Source organism: Mchenga conophoros, linkage group LG3 (assembly GCF_057382185.1).
Source record: "Mchenga conophoros isolate Kocher_MC1m ecotype Shallow Benthic linkage group LG3, M_conophoros_male_GT1.1, whole genome shotgun sequence".
Classification (NCBI taxonomy): Eukaryota; Metazoa; Chordata; class Actinopteri; order Cichliformes; family Cichlidae; genus Mchenga; species Mchenga conophoros.
This window is the reverse complement of record NC_140528.1, coordinates 78,150,618-78,173,141: the sequence shown is the minus strand read 5'-3', so window position 1 is coordinate 78,173,141 and position 22,524 is coordinate 78,150,618. Positions and strand designations below refer to the sequence as shown.

The following is a 22,524-nucleotide window of genomic DNA, read 5'->3' as shown; positions in this document are numbered from 1 at the left end:
TGCATTCAATAGTCACTGAGTAACCAGAAACTTCAAACTCATCAGAGGATGTTTCCCTGTTGTAAACCTGACACAAGTGACGCAGTGATGGGGAGAAAGAGCCCTCCAACTTGGTCTTAATCATATTGTGTATTTAGGTTTGATTCTTATTAATTTAACTCCTCATCTTAATGAAGTTAAGGTATTTTTAAAAACATATAATGCTGTATAGAGCAGCATAGTACATATATATCTTAAAAAGTGACTTTAACTTTTAGTTTCTATATATGTATATAGTGTGTGTGTGTGTGTGTGTGTAACACTGATTTTCCCAGTAGAACACAAAGGAGAATCATAGTAAAACTGAAAGTAAAATATCAAGTTTAGCCAAAGAATGAGAAACATAATTTTATCTGCTTTTTCTGGGAAATGTCATTTAGTCATAGGCGTGCTGGAGCATCTCCACCTCATCTCATGTAGCACGAGATAAGATAACAATCTGATACAGCTTCAGCAGAGTTCCCCCTTTGTAAATTCAGTAATGTAGGAACATGAACCTTTAGGTTGGACTTTGCTCTACGACAATGAGAACTAGTTTTTGGACCTGACCCAGAGGTAACAGATGACCCATGTGTCTCTATGGCTGGCTTACCTAATTCAAATTATATTTTCTCACTATGGCAACAAAAATGTTGTTTTTGTCTGAACCTGCCATACTGGCTAGTAATGATGCAACAACAGTAGCCTACATTCCCCAAAGTATTTTTTCTGTTTTGACCTTCCTTGATATGTTTCACCAAACACCAAGCATACCGGCACACACACACTGAAACTGGAAACTAGCCAGCTGACACACAAAGTTGATGCTGAAGGCAGACGGTCTAAAGAGAGCATTTTGGCCAAGCTGAAGCTGAAACAGGCTTTGTGAAGCTTACAGAAATATGTGCAAGAGCAAAATGAAAGGTGAAGTGAACTGTTCTGCAGTAACATTAGGATGCATTTTGCTTCATTTCAAGCCATATACTGTGGGTATTTTTCCTATTTACACTTGTGTAACCGGTGTTTGTCAGACTGAAACTAGAATGCAGTATGCTGCTTCACCAAACAATCTGATGGCTAAACAACTTCTTGTTGACACTTTGAGGAGTTTATGTGGACTTATCTGAGACTTTTGCAGTACCTGCAGCTACGGATGTCATTTTTATTTCCTTGCATGGCCCTGAGCTGGAAAACCATGTTGTAACTGTTACACTGAAGACACACAAAGGAAATTAGAATTATAAATTATATTTAATTATATTCATCTGACAAAATGTCAGAACGCTGTGTCTGAAACTATTCGGGTTTGCACTTTGTCGTGTATGTAGATAACTTTATAACTGTAGCTGTTTTATCTGATCTCTTGATAAACCTGTCTCAATAAGCCAAATTGGTTTGTGTTCAAGGTAAAGGCCTCTATAAACCATTTCCATAAACTCAAAGTGTGTATAATTGGCAGTCACATCAAACATTATCTAAAACCATGTGCAGAAAAACAGTTTAATTTCTTACACTGAAAATATAGAAACAAGTTGCTTTAAGGTTCTAAAACATTTGCATTTAAAACGCTTTAAATGTAGCTGTAATCATATTATGATAAGAGTTTTTTAATATCTACAGGGTACAAAGAGGGCAGATTTGTCTCAGCCAGCTTGAACTCTAATGTAACAACACCACAGCAATTTGCCTGTAAGTTCGCTAAGTCATTAACATAAACAATATACATGTCAGTAAGGATAGTGCATCTCATCACTCTCCAGAGGGTTGCGTGCACTGAGCTCAGCTGAGAAGTTGTTCATCATACTCATGGGTGTCTCTCTGGAAGGAGGTACTGCCAGCACCTCAAACTCTACCTCAAAGTTGGCCTTGGTTTCACCAGACTCGCGGATGATCAGGATCTCATACTCTCCGAACCGGATCAGAGCTTTGTATGGCAGATCCATCCTCTCCAGGTATCCCAGTGCTGAGGTGTTCACAGACAGTTTCCCCCTCTGGCTCAGATTCTGGATGGTAAACAGCATCTCTGAGCTCTGGGGAATGTGGTAGGCGTAGAGCGCCAGCTGCTTACGGGACACCCGGGGATCAAGCAGGACGTAGGCACAGGTTTCGGTGTCACGGCCCAGCCTGAGAGGGTCGTCGGCAGTGTGTCTTCTTCTGGCTCCCAGAGGAAGACGACCATAAAAGCCCTTACAGCTCTGCTGAGGATGGTAAAGCTTGATTTGGAGGCAAGGCAAAAACATAATCTTAGGTAAGAATGTGACTTAGTTTTCAAATTGTAGAAGATTGCTGCTTTTAACCGGTAAAATGGAAAACAAGAAATGCAAAGTATCTCAGTAAGAAGATTCAACTAACTGTGCTGTCGCCGCCAGAGAAAAATATGAATGAGTCTTTATGACTATACTGCTCTTTACAAGCGGCTGTCTTTGTTTCAAGGAAGTTTCCTCATTGGCTCTGCAGTAACCCTGCTGGTTTCAAGTGCAAATCTGCAAATACCACAAAGACTGTTCTGGATGAAGTAAAGTTCACGTTATTGGAAAAGAAAAAAAAAGTTTATTTGATTTGATTTTGTTAACAGTGTAGAATTTAGGGTAGGTGTCTGTAAGACAAGTCAGGAAAATAGAATTTCCCTGAAAAAACGTGTTTAGTGAAGAAATACTTAAGAGAGGACTCTGTGACTGCATGGCTACTATTGACACAGTATATTCTCATAGCTTGGTGAGTAGTCTAACACACACTCTGTGGATGAGCGTATGAATGTCACACTACACTGGTGAAATCTCCACCTGGAGTCCATGGATGAACCTTAAAGTTGACATTAAGGCACAGCATCTGTTTCACAGTATCTAAAACTAGAGCGGGAAGAAGGAACTCTGCAATATTCAACTGTTACACATTAACTAATCCTCTGCCACGATATGAGTCAAGCAGAGAAAAGCTAATGTTAATAAATGTCGGAGAGGTGGATATGACCAAACATGTACAAACCATTTCATACCACAGCTTATGAAGTCACTTACTTAAGGGCCACGGTATGATACAGGAAGTTTGTTTAAGGCTGTTCAGACAGAAAATAGTGCAGTATTATAATTTTTAACTGTACTGGGCATATTGAATAGAAAGTAGATTATATGTACCATAGAGTTATTAGTTATCATTGGCTTGAAAGGTCTAAAGTACTGGTTTACTTTTCTTTAAATTAACCAGTCCTTCAGTAGATCAATGCGCCCTCCTATACACAGGGTGGCGCTGTGTTTGTCATAGAATCTAGCTTGTATCGTGGCAGGCAGGCAAAAAAGCACCGGAAGTCGGTAAAAGGAAACGTCTCCACGGGTTTTAAATCGCTGTGGCGGCTAAAAGTAGCAGGGCATGTATATCGTCTTGTCACGATATTTACAATTGGTCGCATTTTAAAAGCTGGATAGTTCCTAACCTCAGTGTTTTTCCGCCGCTTTTCACCTCTGCAGCGCTGTTGAGTGTTAGCTTAGCTTTGCTTGCTAGCGGACTGTTTTAAGACGCTTGTACGCTTTTAAAGTCTATTTACCACGCTGTAGATTTGGGTTCACAGCTATAACTAGTCACCCATCAAAGCCAGAGCTGTCCAAAAATGCTGCTCTCCCCTCTGTTTCACAAGCTCCATCTTTGTCATCTGATCACAACTACCTCCCCAGAAAAGCTTTCAGATGCAGTACCTGCTTGTGGCCACAAGAGTGCAGTAATTTACAAGACAAATACAAAAAAGTAATATGCGATCCTGCTGCTGTTCTAAGACATCAGGACGACTGTTGCTTTCATTTATTATTTTAGTTTTTTATTCAGATATTTAACAATGGTGAATATATTTTTGTGGGAAATGTGCCCCAAAAGGCAGATGAGGAAGAATTCAGGACACTCTTTAGCGAGTATGGCACAATCACAGAATGCACCATCATCCAAAACTTTGCCCTCTGTAAGTCAAAGGTAAAAACCGAGGCTTAGTGAAACTGAGTGTCACGAATGCAGACAAGGGATCCGATGACGAGCTGTTTGATGACAAGTAAAACACAGTAGGGTCAGGGCAGTGGTTCATTTACTTTCTGGCGAAAAAAGACATTTGCAATTGTTCGGTCACTCGTCTGATTGACCTGATCTGTTTGAAGGATGAAGATTTTCACCAGGAGATCCACGATCATCACTACAAGAACAGCAGTCAAAGCAGTTATTAAACATGCCAGCTCAGTTATTAAACTAGAACATTGCTCTGCTCGATCAATAAAGTGGACAAAACTTAAGAAAGCTCTTAAGAAAGGAGATGTTGGCGCTCATGTCAAATTTTCCGTTTTGAAATCCACGACAGAATGCTGCATCACCACTAGACCAGTGCATAGAGGTGGTGCTCTGATCTTGTTTCTGTTAACATCTATTCTGGACCACAATGTGTAAGGTATAACTCTGGAGATGTTGGAGCACCTCAGGGTGACCTCTTAATCAGGCTGGACCTCCCAGTCTGAGACTCAGAGGTCAAAACAGTCCGAAACAAACAGTTTAATTACTATTTTTATTATTTTAGCTGGGAAAAAGAGCAGTTATCATTCCGGTAAATAACCCAACAGTTGCACTACAGTAATTCAGTTTGCCTGGGACTATCTTTGAGATCCTGTACATGTTAATTTGTTTACTCAAACTGGACACTTCAGTTCAGTCTTAACCAGTGAATTAACAAGCTTTACCTACCCTGGTGTTCTAGGTGGACATAGACCGTGGTCACCACAGTGCAATGATTAAGTCAACTGATAACACTGGTTTAAAAAAAGAATGCAAAAAGGTAACAGTGTTTAATTGTAATGCAACTTGATTTCTGAATGTATTTTATAGGGTAAGGCCTATTTTCCTATATGGAGACAATATCTTGCAGCCATTTGCTGAAATTTGAAATAAATTGAGTCACACACACTTTGTGAGTGTTATTTAATTCTGTAAAGGCTTCAAACAACAGTACAGATAACATGACTGCAGTCTGCATGCTTTGTGACAAAGAGGGGTTGTAAGTTTAGAATATCTGTAGAGACAAGTTATCTGCCATGGGCACCAAACAGTCAGAAAGATGACTGTGACTTTAGAACCTTTTCTTTTTGTGTACTGTTGGTTATATTGGAGTAAAATCCATTCAGTAAACAATATTAAAAACCTGCAGGACGTGAAAGTGTTGCATGTCTGATCTTTAACACATTCTCCAGAACTAATGGACCACCATGCTTGAGAAAACAGCATGAGCACAGTCAGTTATTACTTTATCTACTGTCCTTTGTGGCTAAATTGTGAAAGATGCAGGAAATGCTAGCATGCTGGTGAACGCTCTTCTTCCTGTTGTTTAGAATACAGCATAGACCAAACCACACACTGTGGGTAAACTACTGCAAATTGTGTATGTGTGCCTGAATATTTGGCTCTCAGTAATCTGTGCAGTTTAAAAAGGGTTTCCGTTACAGAATTGTAGTAAATATCACCTGCACCAGTTTGGCAGTGGGGCGGTGATGATTTGGGGAGACACATCCATGAAGGGACATACAGACCCCGACCTGCTACCCACTGGTACCCTGACTGGGTGGTACTGAGTGGTTCCTCAGGCCGTAGAGCTTTTTTCAGACCTCATTTGGGGCAGCTGACTCTGAATTCCTTTTGACCGAGGACAGTGCCTGGTCATATGTGACCAGCTGGGTGGGCAGTGCAGAGACATTAACTGGGTCTTAATTTCTTTAGACCTAAAATTGAAAGAATCTGGGATGTTACATATCACATATCCAATGCTGCCAATACACACACTGTTCAGGAGATCACTCATCACCTCTATCTGAATCTGGGAGGAGATCTCCTGTGACATCGTGTGTTATCTTATCAGGAGAATACCCAGGCCTTGTCTCATGCTAACGGCAGTGAAGAACAGTGGCAAAAAGTAATCAATCAGGTTTACGGGACTATATGAAACAAAGACATGTTCTGCCAGTGAGATGCCATTACTAGAATTATAAAGAAAAAACATGCAATTAAAATAATAGCACATAGTAAGAAATTAAAAAACAATTTTTCTTTTTGTTCATTTTTGTCCAACTTTTATTCATAATTTCTTTTTTTTTTTCCAGCTATGGAAATCCACCAAACAAACATCAGAAAATCAATAATAAAACCTCAGTTCCACACAGTTCCAGATGTTTTCTGATTCTATCTAGTGGAGGAATAAATAACATCTGAGTCCACTTCTCTGACTGATGCCAGCCTGTGGTGACTTTCTGTTTTTGGATGAAATGTCACAGCAGCATAATCCGGGTCTGAGCTCTGGCTCTGTGAATGAAAGGACTGTCAGTCTCATAACTAAGCGGGTAAAGAAAAAGAAACATCGTAATCTAGGAAGGACACAAAATGAAACGCATCACCTCTTCCTGTAGATTCTGTTCTCCAGTGTGAGGTACTGCAAAGCACAGAAATAAATTGTATAGTCATTTTAGTTGCAATGTTTCTAACTAATGCTATTGAAGGATTTTTTTTAAACAAGAAGAAAAATGTTTCTCTTATATAGCAACAGTATATGTGAAAGTCTGTGGAAACAAAAATACCTTTCTGGAGATGTTTGATTTTAGCAGCCAGATAGATGACGGCCACAATGAGAAAAACTGTCAGAGCACCCAGGACCACACTCATCATCTTTGGTAATCCATCAAACACATCTATGAGAAACATAAGTGAATTAAATAACAGTGACACAGTGTGCTACAGTTATAAAATAAATGCTAAGTTTAGTGTTGTTAAGTTTTAATGCTAGGAAGATTTTCCAACTTCAACATTCCGAATCTAAAACTTAGATCCATGTTTTCATGCATTCATCAAAATGAAATCAATATAAAATTCCTACCTTGGACCTCTACATTTGTTGCATGAACAATAACTGCATAATTGCTTAAGTATGTTCCACAGAAATACAGCCCCGAGTCCAATAAATCCACTTGTTTGATTTTAAGAAACACCGTGGATATGTTGGTGCTCATTTCAAATTTTCCACTTTGAATTCCTGTGCAGAATGAAGCAGGTTCATGAGGCTGGGACATAGAGCAGATACAGTGGGGTTCAGATCTCTTGGTCAATCTGAACCAGAATATCTCTGTGGGAGAACTGGAATAGTTGGAGCACAGCAGCGTGACTTCTTCTCCAGACTGAACCTCAAAAGTCTGAGAATCAGAAACAGAGACGGAGATCCAACCTGAAAATAAGAACAAAACAAAACAGAAATAAAAAAAAAACTCCAAAAAACTGGACAAGCAAGATAAAGTTTTGGCAAATGAATTAACGGAATCGTATAGAAAATGCAATCAATTCTGTGTAAATGAATTCCACTCACTGAGGCTGAGGAGAAACAAAACTGTGAGAGAGGGACAGCTCCACATTGTGCATACGATGCCCCTGAAATGGAGCTCTACACAAAGGTCTGAAAAGGTGTGGTTTCTACTATAAGCACACACATATGAACACGCCTACACACAGTTTAACACTGATGATTTGCTAATTAGTCTCCAGTGCTGCTTTCTTCAAATTGTTTGTATAAATGTTACCGTTTGCTTTGAGAAAATTAAATGTAAGAGACAAATTACATGATTGTCCACATATAAACAAATTAACCAAATTAAAAATAAATCTTCAACCTTGAAAGTATGTTGTACACACCATGTTTAATAATTCATCAAGCTTTCCATTAAAAGCAAAAAACAGTTAATTGCACTTAATTTTGACTTAAATTGTGAGTGCCAACTGAATCGGTTTGGGCCATAGACAGTATAGAATATGGATGTCAGCTTCTGGGTTGGGGAAGGGAAGGCAATGTGTAAGTCCATTGCCTGTATTCTCTCAGAAAGCCACCAGATGGCAATAGATGCTGTTGCAAAGAAAGACTTTGGTCCTGTAGAAGTCTAGGGCGACCGTGGCTCAGGGGGTTAGGGAATCGCATCTGTAACCGGAAGGTCGCCGGTTCGATCCCTGGGCTCTCTGTCCTGGTTGTTGTGTCCCTGGGCAAGACACTTTACCCTACTTGCCTACTGGTGTTGGCCAGAGGGGCCGATGGCGCGATATGGCAGCCTCGCTTCTGTCAGTCTGCCCCAGGGCAGCTGTGGCTACAACTGTAGCTGCCTACACCAGTGTATGAATGTGAGAGTGAATGAATAGTGGTATTGTAAAGCGCTTTGGGTGCCTTGAAAAGCGCTATATAAATCCAATCCATTATTATTACAGGAAAACAGCTTAATGACTTTTGAATGAGCTTATGGCAGGGGTCGGCAACTACATTTGTCCAAGGGCCTGAATTTTTCTTGGCAGACATTGAGGGGCAGATGCTGTTGTACAATAAAATAATACAGTATCATTGGTAATATGTGATTATTTCATTATATTTTTCCTCCCAAGTTGATGTTATTTCTTCACCTGGTCAGTGTTGATGGACTCATTATCGGTACTGCAACAAGCCACAAGAGGGCGACTGTGATATGTTAAGCTTCATACTTGTGAGGCCCTCATGTTGTCCATCACTGTCACATGCAATGTCATGGTTTGCAAAGAAAACCTAACCTTAACCTTTACCTCAACAACACAACCTCAAGCAGACAGTTGATGCAGAAAACCGCTGCTATAATGAAGACTGAACCGATATGTATTCATAGGGCAACCTTTAGAAACGCTGTACCTGTAAACCTCATTTGCAGTGAAACTGTCGCTGTTGCTGAAGAATATAAATTGAGCTACCACAACACCACAAAGTATTTAAACCTCAAAGCGTCATATCCTGAACAGTCAGAGACCCATCAGAGAAAAAAAAATGATGCTTTGAAACTTAACTGAACTTTAACTGAACAAGAGAGGGAAAATAACCACGTCTCAGCAGGCTGCCTGGGTTTTCTCCAAGCACAACAAGCCATATACTGGCCTTGACGAGGCAGCTGTTTGAAGTGAACTGATTGACATCCAGGCCACTAGTGACATGAAGGCTGCTCTCCAGAGATGTTCTGGTTCAGAATGACCAAGAGACCTGGACTCCACTATCGGCTATCGGAAAGCTTGAGCACCGTTGGGTGGCTTGTCCCCAAGAGTATGATACATGTTGGCCATGTATGTGCTCACCATGTTTGGCTCAACATACACCTGTGAAGCTGCGTTCTCAAAAATTAACTTTATAAAATGCATTACAGGAATAGACTGTCAAGCCAGTCTTTGTCTATCTGTCACTCTCCTTTGGAGATGCCTTTGTGCAACCCGCCTCATCGCTCAGCCTCCATCTTCATCTCTACCACCACCAGCGTCTAGACTCTGAGAGGTCCGACTCTAATACTTATCACCGCTGGGGTTCTGTTGTGCTGAGACGGGCTGTTGGACTCTAACCGCCAAAATTTAAAATTCTGGACATCAGTAAAGCATGTTGCTTTCATTCTAATGATCTGTTCTTATTGAACTGCTTTCAGGGCTACAGTCAAACAAAGCCTGATCTAGTGATGGGACGTTCTGTATCGAGGCTTCGGAGCGTGTGTCGAGTAATGGAGGGGGCGTTTCCGCGAAGCGCGTATCGAGGCTTGCTTCATTTATGGGAGGAGCTGAAAATGATGACGTCCGAAGCCTCGCTGCCCGGCTGTACCACGTGACTGGTTCATGAAGTGGTTCGAACTTTGCCGCGAGATATGACAGCGATATAAACCCCTCAGACTTCATTCAAAAATGTGGGTGTTTGATGGAGAGTTGCGGTTAGTGAGAGTTTGGAGACCGTTTGGAGGTTTATGAGAGTGAGGAAAGTCAGGAGAGAATGGAGCCAGCTAAGAAGAGGAGGATGTCCTCCCCTGTGTGGGAACATTTTGATCTTATTCCTCCCAACAAGGTATGTAAATTTCTACAGAAGATGTATTTTCATAATACTGATGGTGCAATACAATTTATGTTGAGCTGTCTTGACTTTTGTACAAGGTGAAGTGTTTTCTATGTGCCAGGGAGCTGGGATATAACAACAACACCTCATCCATGCTTAGGCACTACAGAGCTTTGCATGAGAATAAGGGGGACACCGATTGTGGAGCAAGACCAGGTGAGCCATCAAATGCCATGATAATATAGCATGCAGTAATGTTACTAAATGATATAACAATATTATACAACTGTTATAAGTTACGTGTGTGATATTTATATTTGTGCTTTATCTTTATTGTCTTTCCTCAGGAGAACAATCTCAAATAGATGAAGACCTGGTCAGCATGGTGATTGAGGACTCCCAGCCATTTAGCATTGTGGAGGACAAAGGATTCAAAAGATTTGTTAAATCATTAAATCCTAGCTATGTTCTCCCCACTAAAAAGGTCATAAAAGCAGTGAAAATTTAGTTTTTACAGAATAAAATGTGAACAGGCAGGACTGAGGCTCAAAGCCTCAGTGTGTAGCTGTCCATACCTCAACGTTACAAAAGCACAATCACTGTCCACACCCCAACCACACCTCACCTCACAGTAAATGATCATTTCCATTTCAAGCATTTCCAAATAATCATTTCCCATACTGCCACCATAAATATACACAGTATACTGCCATCACTACAATATACATGTTTTACACACTCCTTTTGTTGTTGACATTTACAGGCTGTGTGCAAAATGCCACACTCTTCAAATTCATGCCAGCTATTATTTTTACGTCCAGTAGGTGTCCTGCTAGAGCAAATGAAGCTTCATGAAGCTTCGCGTTGGGGTGAACCAATTGGATGAAAAGCTTCAGTGCTTCATGGGGCTTCATCTGCCCATCACTAGCCTGATCCACCGCTGCTTCCTTATTAAGCTGCCCAAATGAAATCATCAGAGCAAGTGGGTTATTGCCACCAGGTGTGCGAGCCTGAAGGCGGGAAACTCCTCTGGTCCTGACAAATTGGCTGATAGTGATCACCTGCTGAGGCCATGTGTCCTGAGGTGACCTATCAGCTGTTAATGGACCTATTAAAAGGGAGCTGGCTGAGTACTAATGCCAGTGTGAAAAAGAGGGACCTCCTGCCTGATTGTGAAGTGTGGCGACTCATTTGGAGACTGACCAGTCAGTGTAACGTGGCAACCCAGTCCTGACAGTAGGAGACAATGCGTGTGATTGACAGCACGGCAGAAGTACATCTGTGAGTAGTGTCTCCACTGTTGTTCGCCAGGTGCAGCTGTGCTGGGAGAGGGTCGCCACTAGTGATGGGCAGATGAAGCCCCATGAAGCACTGAAGCTTTTCATCCAATTGGTTCACCCCAACGCGAAGCTTCATGAAGCTTCATTTGCTCTAGCAGGACACCTACTGGACGTAAAAATAATAGCTGGCATGAATTTGAAGAGTGTGGCATTTTGCACACAGCCTGTAAATGTCAACAACAAAAGGAGTGTGTAAAACATGTATATTGTAGTGATGGCAGTATACTGTGTATATTTATGGTGGCAGTATGGGAAATGATTATTTGGAAATGCTTGAAATGGAAATGATCATTTACTGTGAGGTGAGGTGTGGTTGGGGTGTGGACAGTGGTTGTGCTTTTGTAACGTTTAGGTATGGACAGCTACACACTGAGGCTTTGAGGTTCAGTCCTGCCTGTTCACATTTTATTCTGTAAAAACTAAATTTTCACTGCTTTTATAACCTTTAGTGGGGAGAACATAGCTAGGATTTAATGATTTAACAAATCTTTTGAATCCTTTGTCCTCCACAATGCTAAATGGCTGGGAGTCCTCAATCACCATGCTGACCAGGTCTTCATCTATTTGAGATTGTTCTCCTGAGGAAAGACAATAAAGATAAAGCACAAATATAAATATCACACACGTAACTTATAACAGTTGTATAATATTGTTATATCATTTAGTAACATTACTGCATCCTATATTATCATTGCATTTGATGGCTCACCTGGTCTTGCTCCACGATCGGTGTCCCCCTTATTCTCATGCAAAGCTCTGTAGTGCCTAAGCATGGATGAGGTGTTGCTGTTATATCCCAGCTCCCTGGCACATAGCAAACACTTCACCTTGTACAAAAGTCAAGACAGCTCAACATAAATTGTATTGCACCATCAGTATCATGAAAATACATCTTCTGTAGAAATTTACATACCTTGTTGGGAGGAATAAGATCAAAATGTTCCCACACAGGGGAGGACATCCTCCTCTTCTTAGCTGGCTCCATTCTCTCCTGACTTTCCTCACTCTCATAAACCTCCATACGGTCTCCAAACTCTCACTAACCGCAACTCTCCATCAAACACCCACATTTTTGAATGAAGTCTGAGGGGTTTATATCGCTGTCATATCTCGCGGCAAAGTTCGAACCACTTCATGAACCAGTCACGTGGTACAGCCGGGCAGTGAGGCTTCGGACGTCATCATTTTCAGCTCCTCCCATAAATGAAGCAAGCCTCGATACGCGCTTCGCGGAAACGCCCCCTCAATTACTCGACACAAGCTTCGAAGCCTCGATACAGAACGTCCCATCACTAGTCGCCACAGCTATTAGCCATGCCAGCTTCCGGGATGATGCTTCTGGCCAATATTTGTTTACTTGCAGGGCGATGCCACGAGGGGAGCCGCAGTGGCATAGAGCGACAGACTCCAGTGCAGAGTGTGAGCTGGGCTGGGATGTGACGAGCCCAGTGGAGGGACGATTCGATTCAGTTTTACTTATAGAGCCAAATCACAACAATGTAGAAAAGCATTTGATCAGTGTAATGAGGAAAAAATCACTAAACAAATACGTGAGGTGAAAGATCAAGTCCATTATTATTCACCTTAATTGGAAAATCTTAATTTAAGGGTAAGTTAGGCTTGGTTAGAGAGACAGATAAACATAATTTAAGCGGCAAACTTCCTTGTAGACTTTCAGCAAATGATGAATTGCTTGTTATGGGATCTCTGTTTGTCTGAAGAATGGGTCCCAACCTGCAGAACTTGAAACACTTTTCAGAAATGCAACAATGTGCTGTGTATTAAGAGTTGTAGCTCATTGATTTCTGTCATTTGGTCTTTTTTTTTTTTTTTTTTTTTTTCCCCTCCCCAAGTCTTGTTGTCCAACTGATCCTGGTGGATGCAACACCTTCCTGTCCATCACTGAGTACTTAATGTTCCTCTGCAATGCTCACAGGATGGACCGTTCCTCCCTGTCAATGAAGTGCACAACCTGATCACTGAAAGAGTGGCTAGTCCTCTGTTGGTGTAAATAGACTGCAGAGTCCCGGCCTGAGGAGGCAGCTCTTATTTGTCGTGTCATCTGCTTAGCCAGGGGTTGTTTGGTTTCCCCAATCTACACGTTTATGGCAATGGTCCTTGCACCTTGTGTACTGTACTACTGTTTGTGCTGGGGAACCTGGTCCTTGGAAGGCAATATGTCTGTGAAGGTTCTGCACTCTCCACCAATTGCTCTTAGAACTGAAAAGAAGTTTCTCAGATGAGAGGTGACATCTTCAAGAAACCTAAAGATGTCCAGACACTTTTCTTTCCAAGTTCCTTAGACTGGTCTTTGGAGTGGACCAAGTTTTGGAGTAGTGTGTTTTATGGTTTGAAAGCCGCAGAAACAGTGTTTCAAGAAAACACATCTCAGATACTCCTACTGAACACAAGATCCTCAAAAAATGCAAGGGTTCTGCTCTTGGTGAATGTGTTGTTGTTCATGAACTACGTAACATCATGTGGAGACAAAAGTAGGATCAGTGCAGCGATTCGTTTACTACCTACCGATGGTGATCACTAGAAATACAGCAGCCAAAGTAGCCATCATCAAACATGCCAGCTTAGTTATTAAACTGGAACACTGCTCTGCATGATCAATAAAGGAGACAAAACTTTATGAATTTAAAATGTTTACATTTTACACAAATTCTCCTCAAGGCAAACACATTTAAGAGCCCTTAAATATCAGTGGCATGACAAGGCTCCACAGTCTCAGACTCAGAGGTCGAAACAGAAATCCAGTCTAAAAGAAACTGTTCAGATTTGATTTATTTTTAGCTGAGAAGGGGACAGCTAATATTAAACAATTCCTAATTCAGTACTTACTCTGGCTGCAGGGAAATAAAGCTGGTATCCAGATGAAGCTCCTCATTGTGTGCGTTGCCTCACTGCTATGACACTTCATCTCTGAGATCTTTTGCTTTAAAGAGGTGGAGTACTGTACATGTTTATTTCTTCATTCAAACCGGGTACATCAATGTTTGAGCAGAAGCGTCTTGATGCATTCTCAATCATCCAGGAAAGTAAATCTCCAAAAGTTGATTCTGTTCATCTGGACGTAGCGTTTTGTGGGAGAAACGTTTCGTCACTCATGGTCATGAGAATTTGCATAATTAAGATTAAAGGTGAAAGTTAATTTTCCTACATAGATAATTTAGCATTACCTCCACAAAATGTCACCAAAGCGCTGTGATGAAACATATTTTATCACATATTTTTGTTAATTTGGGTCTCATTTAGTTAGAAATGTTTATTTATCAGATGGACATAAATGATTATTGTGAGCTTTTCTTGACCCTACGTTTTGACTAGATGGCCTCAACAGGAAAGAGGTTCTCTTATGCAGCCAGGTTAAAGGAAACCTACAGATTAAGGTGTAAACTAGAGGGGCAAAGATGTTGACTTTAGCATGAAATGACATTAAACATTTTCTTTTCGTGCACTGTTGGATAGGTTAACAGATGCATGCCTTACTCATCCTCAAGTCTGTACACATTCTGCACGACAAACAGACGACTATGACTGAGAAAGCAACACATGTACAGCTGGTTACGGCTTTATCTGATGATGTAGCCGCTGCAGAGTAAATTGTGAAAGTTAGACACAGGAAATGTGGCTGAATACTCTTTCCTCTTTAGAATACAGCATACATCATACTGTGAGTAAGCTGAATATCTTCTGTATGCCATTAGTAACCTGCTCAGCTTACAAACGAAAGCCAATATTTGGTATGATTACTTCTATTCTTCAACACAGCCTGCAATCTGTTGGGCAGCTTTCTTGTAGTCATGAGGAATAATTTTCCAGCCTTCCTGAATGATATTCAGAACTCTTCTTTGGATGTTTACCATCTTTTGTACCCACACTTCTTCAACAATGTTAAACTTGGGGAGGCCAAATGATGATGTTGCAGTTTGTGTTTGTTTGTTTTTTAAATCCAGACATGCTTTTACTGCATCAGCAGTGTGTTTGGGACCATTATCATATGTTTGGCAACTGCTTTATTTTTGAGGATAAATAAATGTGCCAGTCAAACACTTTTCAGATTGTATCACGTGGCAGATCACTTTGTGAACTGGTGCCAGCAGAGCTACCTCCAGATCAACACTAGAAAAACCAAGGAGCTGGTGGTAGACTTCCGCAGGCACAAACATCCTCCACTGCAACCACTAAACATCCAAGGCATGGACATTGAGAGTGTGGATAGCTGCAGGTGGTTCAGGTCTTTTGGAGTGAAAGGCCCACACCTGAAGACCTTCTATGACTCCGTGGTGGCCTCAGCCATATTTCATGGTGTGGTCTGCTGGGCAGCAGCATCTTTGCTGGGGACAGGAAGAGACTGAACAAGCTGATCCGGAGGGCCAACTCTAAGAGCCCCCTGGAGCCAGTATAGGTTGTGAGTGACAGGATGATGGTGGCTAAGCTGTCATCCCCATTGGACAATATCTCCCACCCCATGCAGGAGACTCTGACAGCACTGAGCAGCTCTTTCAGTGGCTGCGGCACCCACGATGTGAGACGGAGTGATTCCACAAGTCTTTCCTTCCAACTGCTGTCAGACTCTACAACACCTTGCAGACGACTACACATGTGCAGACACACACAGACATCAATACACCAGGGTCACCCTGACAGCACTGGACAGCTCCTTCGGTAACACATTGCTGCACCCACAGTATGCGAGGGAGAGAGTTCGGAAGTCTTTCCTTACAGCTTGCACACATGTCAAAACACATGTGCAGACACTAAGGTCCGTACATATTTTTGCAATATTCAATTTTAGACTTGGCATGTTTTCTTTTGTCCTTCACTTGTCCAGTTTCCTCAAATTTTTAAGGAGACACTGCACATCATACTGTGTTATACTAGTTTTTTTTTGCTCAACCTCTTCGGGAATCACCTTGTTGGTGCAAAAATACAATTGTGTGTTATCTTAGGCATTTTTCACAGTTTCAAATAAAGTATCACAAGATAAATTGTAAAATTGGTTCTTGAAACGCTGTAGGTTAGAGTGGCCATAAAAAAATCTGCACAGTCTTATTTGAAATGTATCTGCCACCCAACAGTAGTGGTTAAGATAATCACAACATGAATATCTGACAGCTAGATGCAAATGTCCACGTTTGGGCAGTTCATTTCATCTTTCACATCTTTCATCTGTCACAAGTAATTAGATGCTACGGTTAATACTACATAAATTAGAATGAATCAATAGTGCTTGGCCAGTTTGGGTCATAATAACTGGGCCATACAAGCAAACATAGATACATGGAAAAGTAAACTAAACAGGATTACCCCCATAAAATGGTCTGGAGATGCTGTAGCAACACCTATACTGCTACCAGTAAAGAAAGGACACTAGCAAAAAGCAAAACTAGACAAAAATTAGTCCAGAGGGACAAGGAGAAGGGGACAGCCTGCAGCCACTACCTGCAAATCCATTCCCTTTTTACTGGTTGTGTTGTCTTATCCATTTACATCAAAAGAGATCAAATTGATTCACAATTATTTATGCTTCCCATATCGACAGAATGATATCCCTGAGGTTTAAAAGTGCATGTTGAATCACTGCACAAAAGCTTACAATTTGTTAAAATGATACATATTGCAAGCCTTGCAAATCTAAAGAAAAAAAACCCCGAAACTTTGCTATACATTTGAACTCTTACTGTTAATGGGAACCATCGTAACGCTAATGTACCTGATCTGTTCAGTCTGTATCAAGTAGTGAATACTTCCTGTCAGCCTGTGCAGAGTGTTTTCACAAGTTCTAAAGGCGCTCGTATTTGTCATGACTATGTATAGACGTCAAGCAACCACTGACTCTGTTGTGGTTAACGGTCAGCAGTTGCACAGCTTTGAGAAGATGGGCATGAAAAACAAGTTGTGAACTTGTCATTATCAAATTATTACTCTTTTAGAATTTAGCGGAGGCCTTTTCTAGGCATGTCAAATATATTTCTATGCAGTATCGATATGATTTCATTAATTTTTTTATTTATTCTCACAACCCCCTATTATTTATTAGGAAACAGGTACATGAGTTCCTCTGCCTTTACCAACATAGTAAGATGCAGTGAAGCTATATGAAACACGAGAAGATTTAAGATGAAAGGCCTTTATATTTGTACTGATATTTAAGATTGATTACAGATAAAAGAATTCTGAGAATAAGACCAAAATAACTGTACAAATGCTCACTGTATCATAACACTGTCCCATCTTTCTGTGCCATTATATTCATCTAGAATTATTAATACCGAAGGAGGAGGAAGAAACCTATAAAGAAGAACAGCCACCAGCCAGAAAGCTCAGTTACTTTCTGAGTCTATCGAGCAGAGGAATAACATTTGTGTCCACTGATGCAGGGCTGTGGTGACTTTCTGTGTCTGGCCAAAATGTCACAGCTCCATTGTGCCGGAGTCCTGAGCTCTGCCTCTGTCGATACAAGAACTGTCAGTCTCACAGCTGAGTAGAAAAGTAAACAACCATTAACTGATAAATAGTGAAAGACACAAAACTAAAAACTTCACCTGTTGTTTCAGATTGTCTTCTCCAGTGTGAGCTACGGCAAAAAATATAATTCAAAAATAAATTTTCTAATGTTAAAAATATTTGCATTATAGGATTAAAAAACAACAACAAAAACCTGGTAATAACTGGTAACAAAGAGGCCTTACAGTGGGAAGCGCCTCTTTGCTCACCTGTTTGAATGGGAGATTAGGGTAATGCTTTAACAGATGCTGTAGATTTTATATCACACCTTCTCTGAGGCCTAAGGCAAACTGATCACGCATGTGCAGGTCAGCACACCAAGGGTCTTGTGGCTCCGTTATCTGCAGGCGGTGACTTCTCTGGAACGTAAAGTAAACTTTCTAATAGGCTCTTCTGGCCTTTGTCTGCAATTGTAAAACATGGCATGCAAGGTACCCACAGCCGTTTTATCCCCATACGGTTTTGCACTCAGCAGAAAATCACACTGCTGTACTACAGACCACTTTTGAGACCATGTTAACAGTTTTGGATAATTCATCTGCCATATTGATCACTTTAAGGCAGGTGGTTTCATATACTGGCCACAATCCTGTTGACAATGCTAAAGGGGCCACAAAAATGGCATCATCACAGGAAATGAATACGTTCTAAATAGTGAACTGTGGAAAACCACCACATTCAAAGTGAAACTAGGACATACAAGATTTTCCTCTGAAGCAGACTAGTGGCTGCAGACACAGATCTGGCCTGCAATCCAAGGTCCAAAGCCACCATGGTCAAAATTGTTAGCCTGGTTAAAAACAGGAAAAGGTGGTCACTGAGAAAACACAGCCAAGCACATGTCAATATTGCTCTTCCTCACCAAGTCTTGAACAGTTTCCTCTCATCGGTTACCTCTAATTTCGGAGTAGGCTTTTCCTCTGTGAACTCCCAGAATATGCAGGTCCAGCACACCAACAGTCTCCAATCCAGTCTTTTTTTTATCACAACAAATCCATATAAATAATAATTGAAACAAATCCTCCACCCACTGTCATTTGATCACTTTAACGCAAAACCCTGCAGGCCTGGAGGGTTTTGCTCTAAAATGCTCACCTCTCTGTGACAAAGTGGTTAGGCATGAACTCATTTACCACTTATCCCTTAACCATATTGATAATTTCTTTCCTTGTTATTTTACAGTCAGCCATAATGCTTTAATTTAGACATTGCTGCTGTAACTTTGCTTAACACACACTATCCCGGGTTTTGTTTGTGGTAGCAGTAGTTACATCCATTACATCCATGCATGTGTTTTTTTAACCATGTTTGTCCATGTTGTTTATTCAGGTCCTATATTTAAGACAGGTATATGGGAAGAGCCGCCCCAGTACTTCGTGTTTATATAGGGTCATGAGGTCAACTTCATGCATGATCTTATTCCTGTTCTTTGTTTAGAATTGTATTGTTTGGTCTGACATTTGTTTCAATGGTAGAGACTAACGAGGTCAGGTGTATAAAGCAAGTGGGATTTTTGCATACCAGGTTAATTGTTTTATGGTAGAATGGAGATGCCAGAAATAAAGGATACTTAAAAGAACTTAAATGGTCTGCTGATGCTATTTACTTATCACCTTCCTTGCTGTTTAAGTTATGCTACCTCACACGCTCTCACTGGAGTCAAAAATTTCAACCATCTTCCCCACTATAACTGTGTCCTACAGAAAAATCCCCTTCCTTCCTGTTTTCTCTCCCCTTTATAGAGAAGGATTCAAATCATTACCAGTCAGCTACTCCCTGTACTCAACTCCAAATAGGTGGCAGTTGGACGAGAGTGGAATCTCCACTCCCCACAAAACACTAAAACACCAAAGCATGCAATAACTAAAATGGAAAATCACTGAATCACTGCACAAAAGCTTACAATTTGTTAAAATGATACATATTGCAACCCTTGCAAATCTAAAGAAATAAAAAGTTATACATTTGAACTTTTACTGTTAATGGGAACCACCAGTGCATAACGCTAATGTCCCTGATCTGTTTAGTCTGTGAAAACACTCTGCACAGTCTGACAGGAAGTATTCACTACTTGATACAGAGTCAGCTCTGTTGTGGTTAACGGTCAGCAGTTGCACGGCTTTGACAAGATGAGAATGAAGAACAGCTGTTAACCTGTCATTATCAACTTATTATTCTTTTGGCATTTAGCAGATGACTTAATTATTTATTTTTATCTTTTATGCTCTGCCTTTACTAACATTGTAAGATGTTGTGAAGCTATATGAGACATGAGAAGATTTAAGATGATGAAAGGCCTTTGTATTTGTACTGATATTTAAGACTGATTACAGATAAAAGAATTCTGAGAATAAGACCAAAATAACTGTACAAATGCTCACTGTATCATAACACTGTCCCATTTTTCTGTGCCATGATATCGATATAGAATTGTTAATACCGAATTAAAGCCAAATGGCAACATCCAGGACTAAAATAAAACTTTGCCTGCTTAGAAGTGCAGTACCTCCAATGGCCACCTGAGGCTGGCACCAAAAATAAAAAACACAAACACTGTAGCGGCAACCTTCGGTCCTTCTTTGCCGCTTCTGCAGGACTTAAGTTTCTGACTCGTGCTCTTGTTGAATCGCTTGTATGCCTTTCGGTAGCAAAAACAAGGCGCTTGTGAAAAAGGAAAAAACATTTATTCTCCATACAAACTGAAAAATACAAACAAAGGCCTCTGGTGGGAGCTCCGTTTACATTCCTTTTATGTTACAACAAAAGCACAATAAACGGTGCCGGTTAGAAAACTGTTGCTCCGGGTCCTGCTTACTTGACTAACCTTTCATCCCCCCTCGTGCTTAACACACCCCCTTTACGACACCTACCAACACTTTACAACAACACAAAAGACTAACAAAGCAGGATCAATTTATGAAGCACGGTATATTACACTATAACATAAAATAATGAAAATTATAATTAGAAACTCAAATTAAAGATCACAGCAAAATGTTGGCTGAACTGTCTAAGCTCCAACAAACACTAAAAACCATACTTACAAAAAACATATGGCTCGACAAAATACCTTCATAACCTCTTGATATTATATTGCATAATATGAAGCAGACAGAAATACATTCATTCCTGTTACCTTTGTTCAAATTATTTCCTCTTGCACTGATAATTCTGAGTGATTGATCCGTTTTTGAATAGTGGCTGACACTAATATCAATTCAATTCATACAGCCGCACATCTCAACAGCAGTTGCCTCGAGGTGCTTTCTGCTGTAAGGTAAAGACCCTACAATAATACAGAGAAAACCCCAACAATGACACGATCCCAAGTACTCGGCAACAGTGGGAAGGAAAAACTCCCTTTTAGCAAGAAGAAACCTCCAAAGAGGAAAAGGCATCTGCCACAACCAGTTGAGGTGAGGGGAGGAAGATAGGACAAAAAACACAAAGATTGTGGAGGCTAAAATGTTTTGACATATGACATATAGACCACTTATAACAGTAACACAGGACACCAATAGGATTCATGTACATTTTCACTTGTGATTTCACAGCATGACAATATCCACCAAACAAACATCAGCAGATCAATAATGACGCCTCGGTTCCATGAAGTGCTCGGTCACTTTCTGAGTCTATCGAGTAGATGAATAAATAACATCTGGGTCCACTTCTGTGGCTGATGCAGGCCTGTGAGGACTTTCTGTTTTTGGATGAAATGTCACAGCTGCATAGTGCAGGTGCTCTGAGCTCTGCCTCTGTGAATAAGAGAACTGTCAGTCTCACGGCTGAGTAAAAAACTACCAACATTAACTGATAAAGAGTGTGAAGGACACAAAATGAAACACTTCACCTCTTCTTGTTGTAGATTCTTTCCTTCAGTGTGAACTACGGCAAAAAAGTACAAACAATTTATGAGGTTGGTTGAATTATAATGTTAAAAATATTCCTGTTGGGGGATTTTTAAAATAGAAAATAGCTGTTGTTCCTTTTTAAGTGTAATCATAAAAGACATGTAAAAATCTGTTACAATAAAAATACCTTTCTGAAGCTTTTTGATTTTAACAGCCAGACAAACGATGACTGTGATGAGGAAAACAGTCAGAACACCGAGGATCACACTCATCATATTTGGTAATCTGATAAAAGTGTCTGTGACAAAGACAGATTATAATAAATGAAATGACAGCAGCTGCAGTTTATTAAATGTGTGGTTCAGAATCTAACATCTTAAACTTTGACTCTTATTTTCATGAAATTCAATAAAACCAAATGAAGAGGTCATTCTTACCTTGGACCACTAAATCTGTTGCTTCAACAATAACTGGATTGCTGTGTATTTTAAATCCACAGAAATAAAGTCCAGAGTCCAATAAATCCACTTGTTTAATTTTGAGAAACACAGTGGATAAATTAGTGCTCATTTCAAATTTTCCATTTTGAAATCCAGCGCAGAATGAAGCAGGTTCATGAGGTTCGAACATGGAGGCGATACAGGTGAGTTTGGCTCTCTTGGTCACTCTGAACCAGAGTATCTGTGTGGGAGAACTGGAAAAGTTGGAGCACAGCAGCGTGACTTCTTTTCCAGACTGAATCTCCAAAGGTTGTGATACAGGGATCCAACCTGAAAAACAAAAGAAAATAAATAAACACAAACATTAAAGCAACAGAATCTTAATCAACAGAATCAGCTGGTTCTGTGGAGTAAATGAGTTGCTGTACTTACTGAGGCTGCAGACAAGTAAAACTGTTAGAGAGTCAAAGTTCCTCATTGTGCACACGATG

The 22,524-nt window shown here is 40.5% G+C and overlaps 3 protein-coding genes across 3 annotated transcripts; all 3 read right to left on the bottom strand.

Annotated features, from left to right (window-relative positions):
* Positions 1-1,366: 1,366 nt before the first annotated feature.
* On the bottom strand, positions 1,367-2,417 carry LOC146580633 (TRAF-interacting protein with FHA domain-containing protein A-like). The gene is made up of 2 exons (XM_085269656.1): positions 2,371-2,417; positions 1,367-2,231 (listed from the first exon to the last, which is right to left on the bottom strand). The coding sequence occupies exon 2, from the start codon at positions 2,037-2,039 to the stop codon at positions 1,746-1,748; it is 294 nt and encodes a 97-aa protein (XP_085125782.1). The 5' UTR covers positions 2,040-2,231; positions 2,371-2,417; the 3' UTR covers positions 1,367-1,745.
* A 3,733-nt stretch (positions 2,418-6,150) lies between these two features.
* Positions 6,151-12,362, bottom strand: LOC146580632 (uncharacterized). Its single transcript, XM_085268081.1, has 8 exons — positions 12,137-12,362; positions 11,933-12,050; positions 11,655-11,801; positions 11,050-11,113; positions 6,902-7,296; positions 6,606-6,716; positions 6,426-6,460; positions 6,151-6,333 (listed from the first exon to the last, which is right to left on the bottom strand). Exons 1-8 carry the CDS (start codon positions 12,242-12,244, stop codon positions 6,214-6,216), a joined length of 1,098 nt encoding a protein of 365 aa, XP_085124207.1. The 5' UTR covers positions 12,245-12,362; the 3' UTR covers positions 6,151-6,213.
* An 8,799-nt stretch (positions 12,363-21,161) lies between these two features.
* On the bottom strand, positions 21,162-22,511 carry LOC146580631 (uncharacterized). The gene is made up of 5 exons (XM_085269655.1): positions 22,466-22,511; positions 22,031-22,363; positions 21,781-21,891; positions 21,593-21,627; positions 21,162-21,497 (listed from the first exon to the last, which is right to left on the bottom strand). The coding sequence occupies exons 1-5, from the start codon at positions 22,509-22,511 to the stop codon at positions 21,375-21,377; spliced, it is 648 nt and encodes a 215-aa protein (XP_085125781.1). The 3' UTR covers positions 21,162-21,374.
* Between the last annotated feature and the right edge of the window lie 13 nt (positions 22,512-22,524).

What these genes read in the sequence shown, in the direction of transcription:
- LOC146580633 (XM_085269656.1), bottom strand. Translation starts at nt 2,039, where the DNA reads ATGCTGTTTACCATCCAGAATCTGAGCCAGAGGGGGAAACTGTCTGTG.
- LOC146580632 (XM_085268081.1), bottom strand. Translation starts at nt 12,244, where the DNA reads ATGGAGGTTTATGAGAGTGAGGAAAGTCAGGAGAGAATGGAGCCAGCT. An exon ending in CACTAAAGGTTATAAAAGCA is followed by an intron (nt 11,114 to 11,654) that starts GTGAAAATTTAG and finishes TCCTACTGTCAG; the next exon opens with GACTGGGTTGCCACGTTACA. An exon ending in TCGCCACACTTCACAATCAG is followed by an intron (nt 7,297 to 11,049) that starts GCAGGAGGTCCC and finishes TTGCTTGTCCAG; the next exon opens with TTTTTTGGAGTTTTTTTTTT.
- LOC146580631 (XM_085269655.1), bottom strand. Translation starts at nt 22,511, where the DNA reads ATGAGGAACTTTGACTCTCTAACAGTTTTACTTGTCTGCAGCCTCA. An exon ending in TTTACTTGTCTGCAGCCTCA is followed by an intron (nt 22,364 to 22,465) that starts GTAAGTACAGCA and finishes TTTGTTTTTCAG; the next exon opens with GTTGGATCCCTGTATCACAA. An exon ending in AACAGATTTAGTGGTCCAAG is followed by an intron (nt 21,892 to 22,030) that starts GTAAGAATGACC and finishes TCTTTGTCACAG; the next exon opens with ACACTTTTATCAGATTACCA.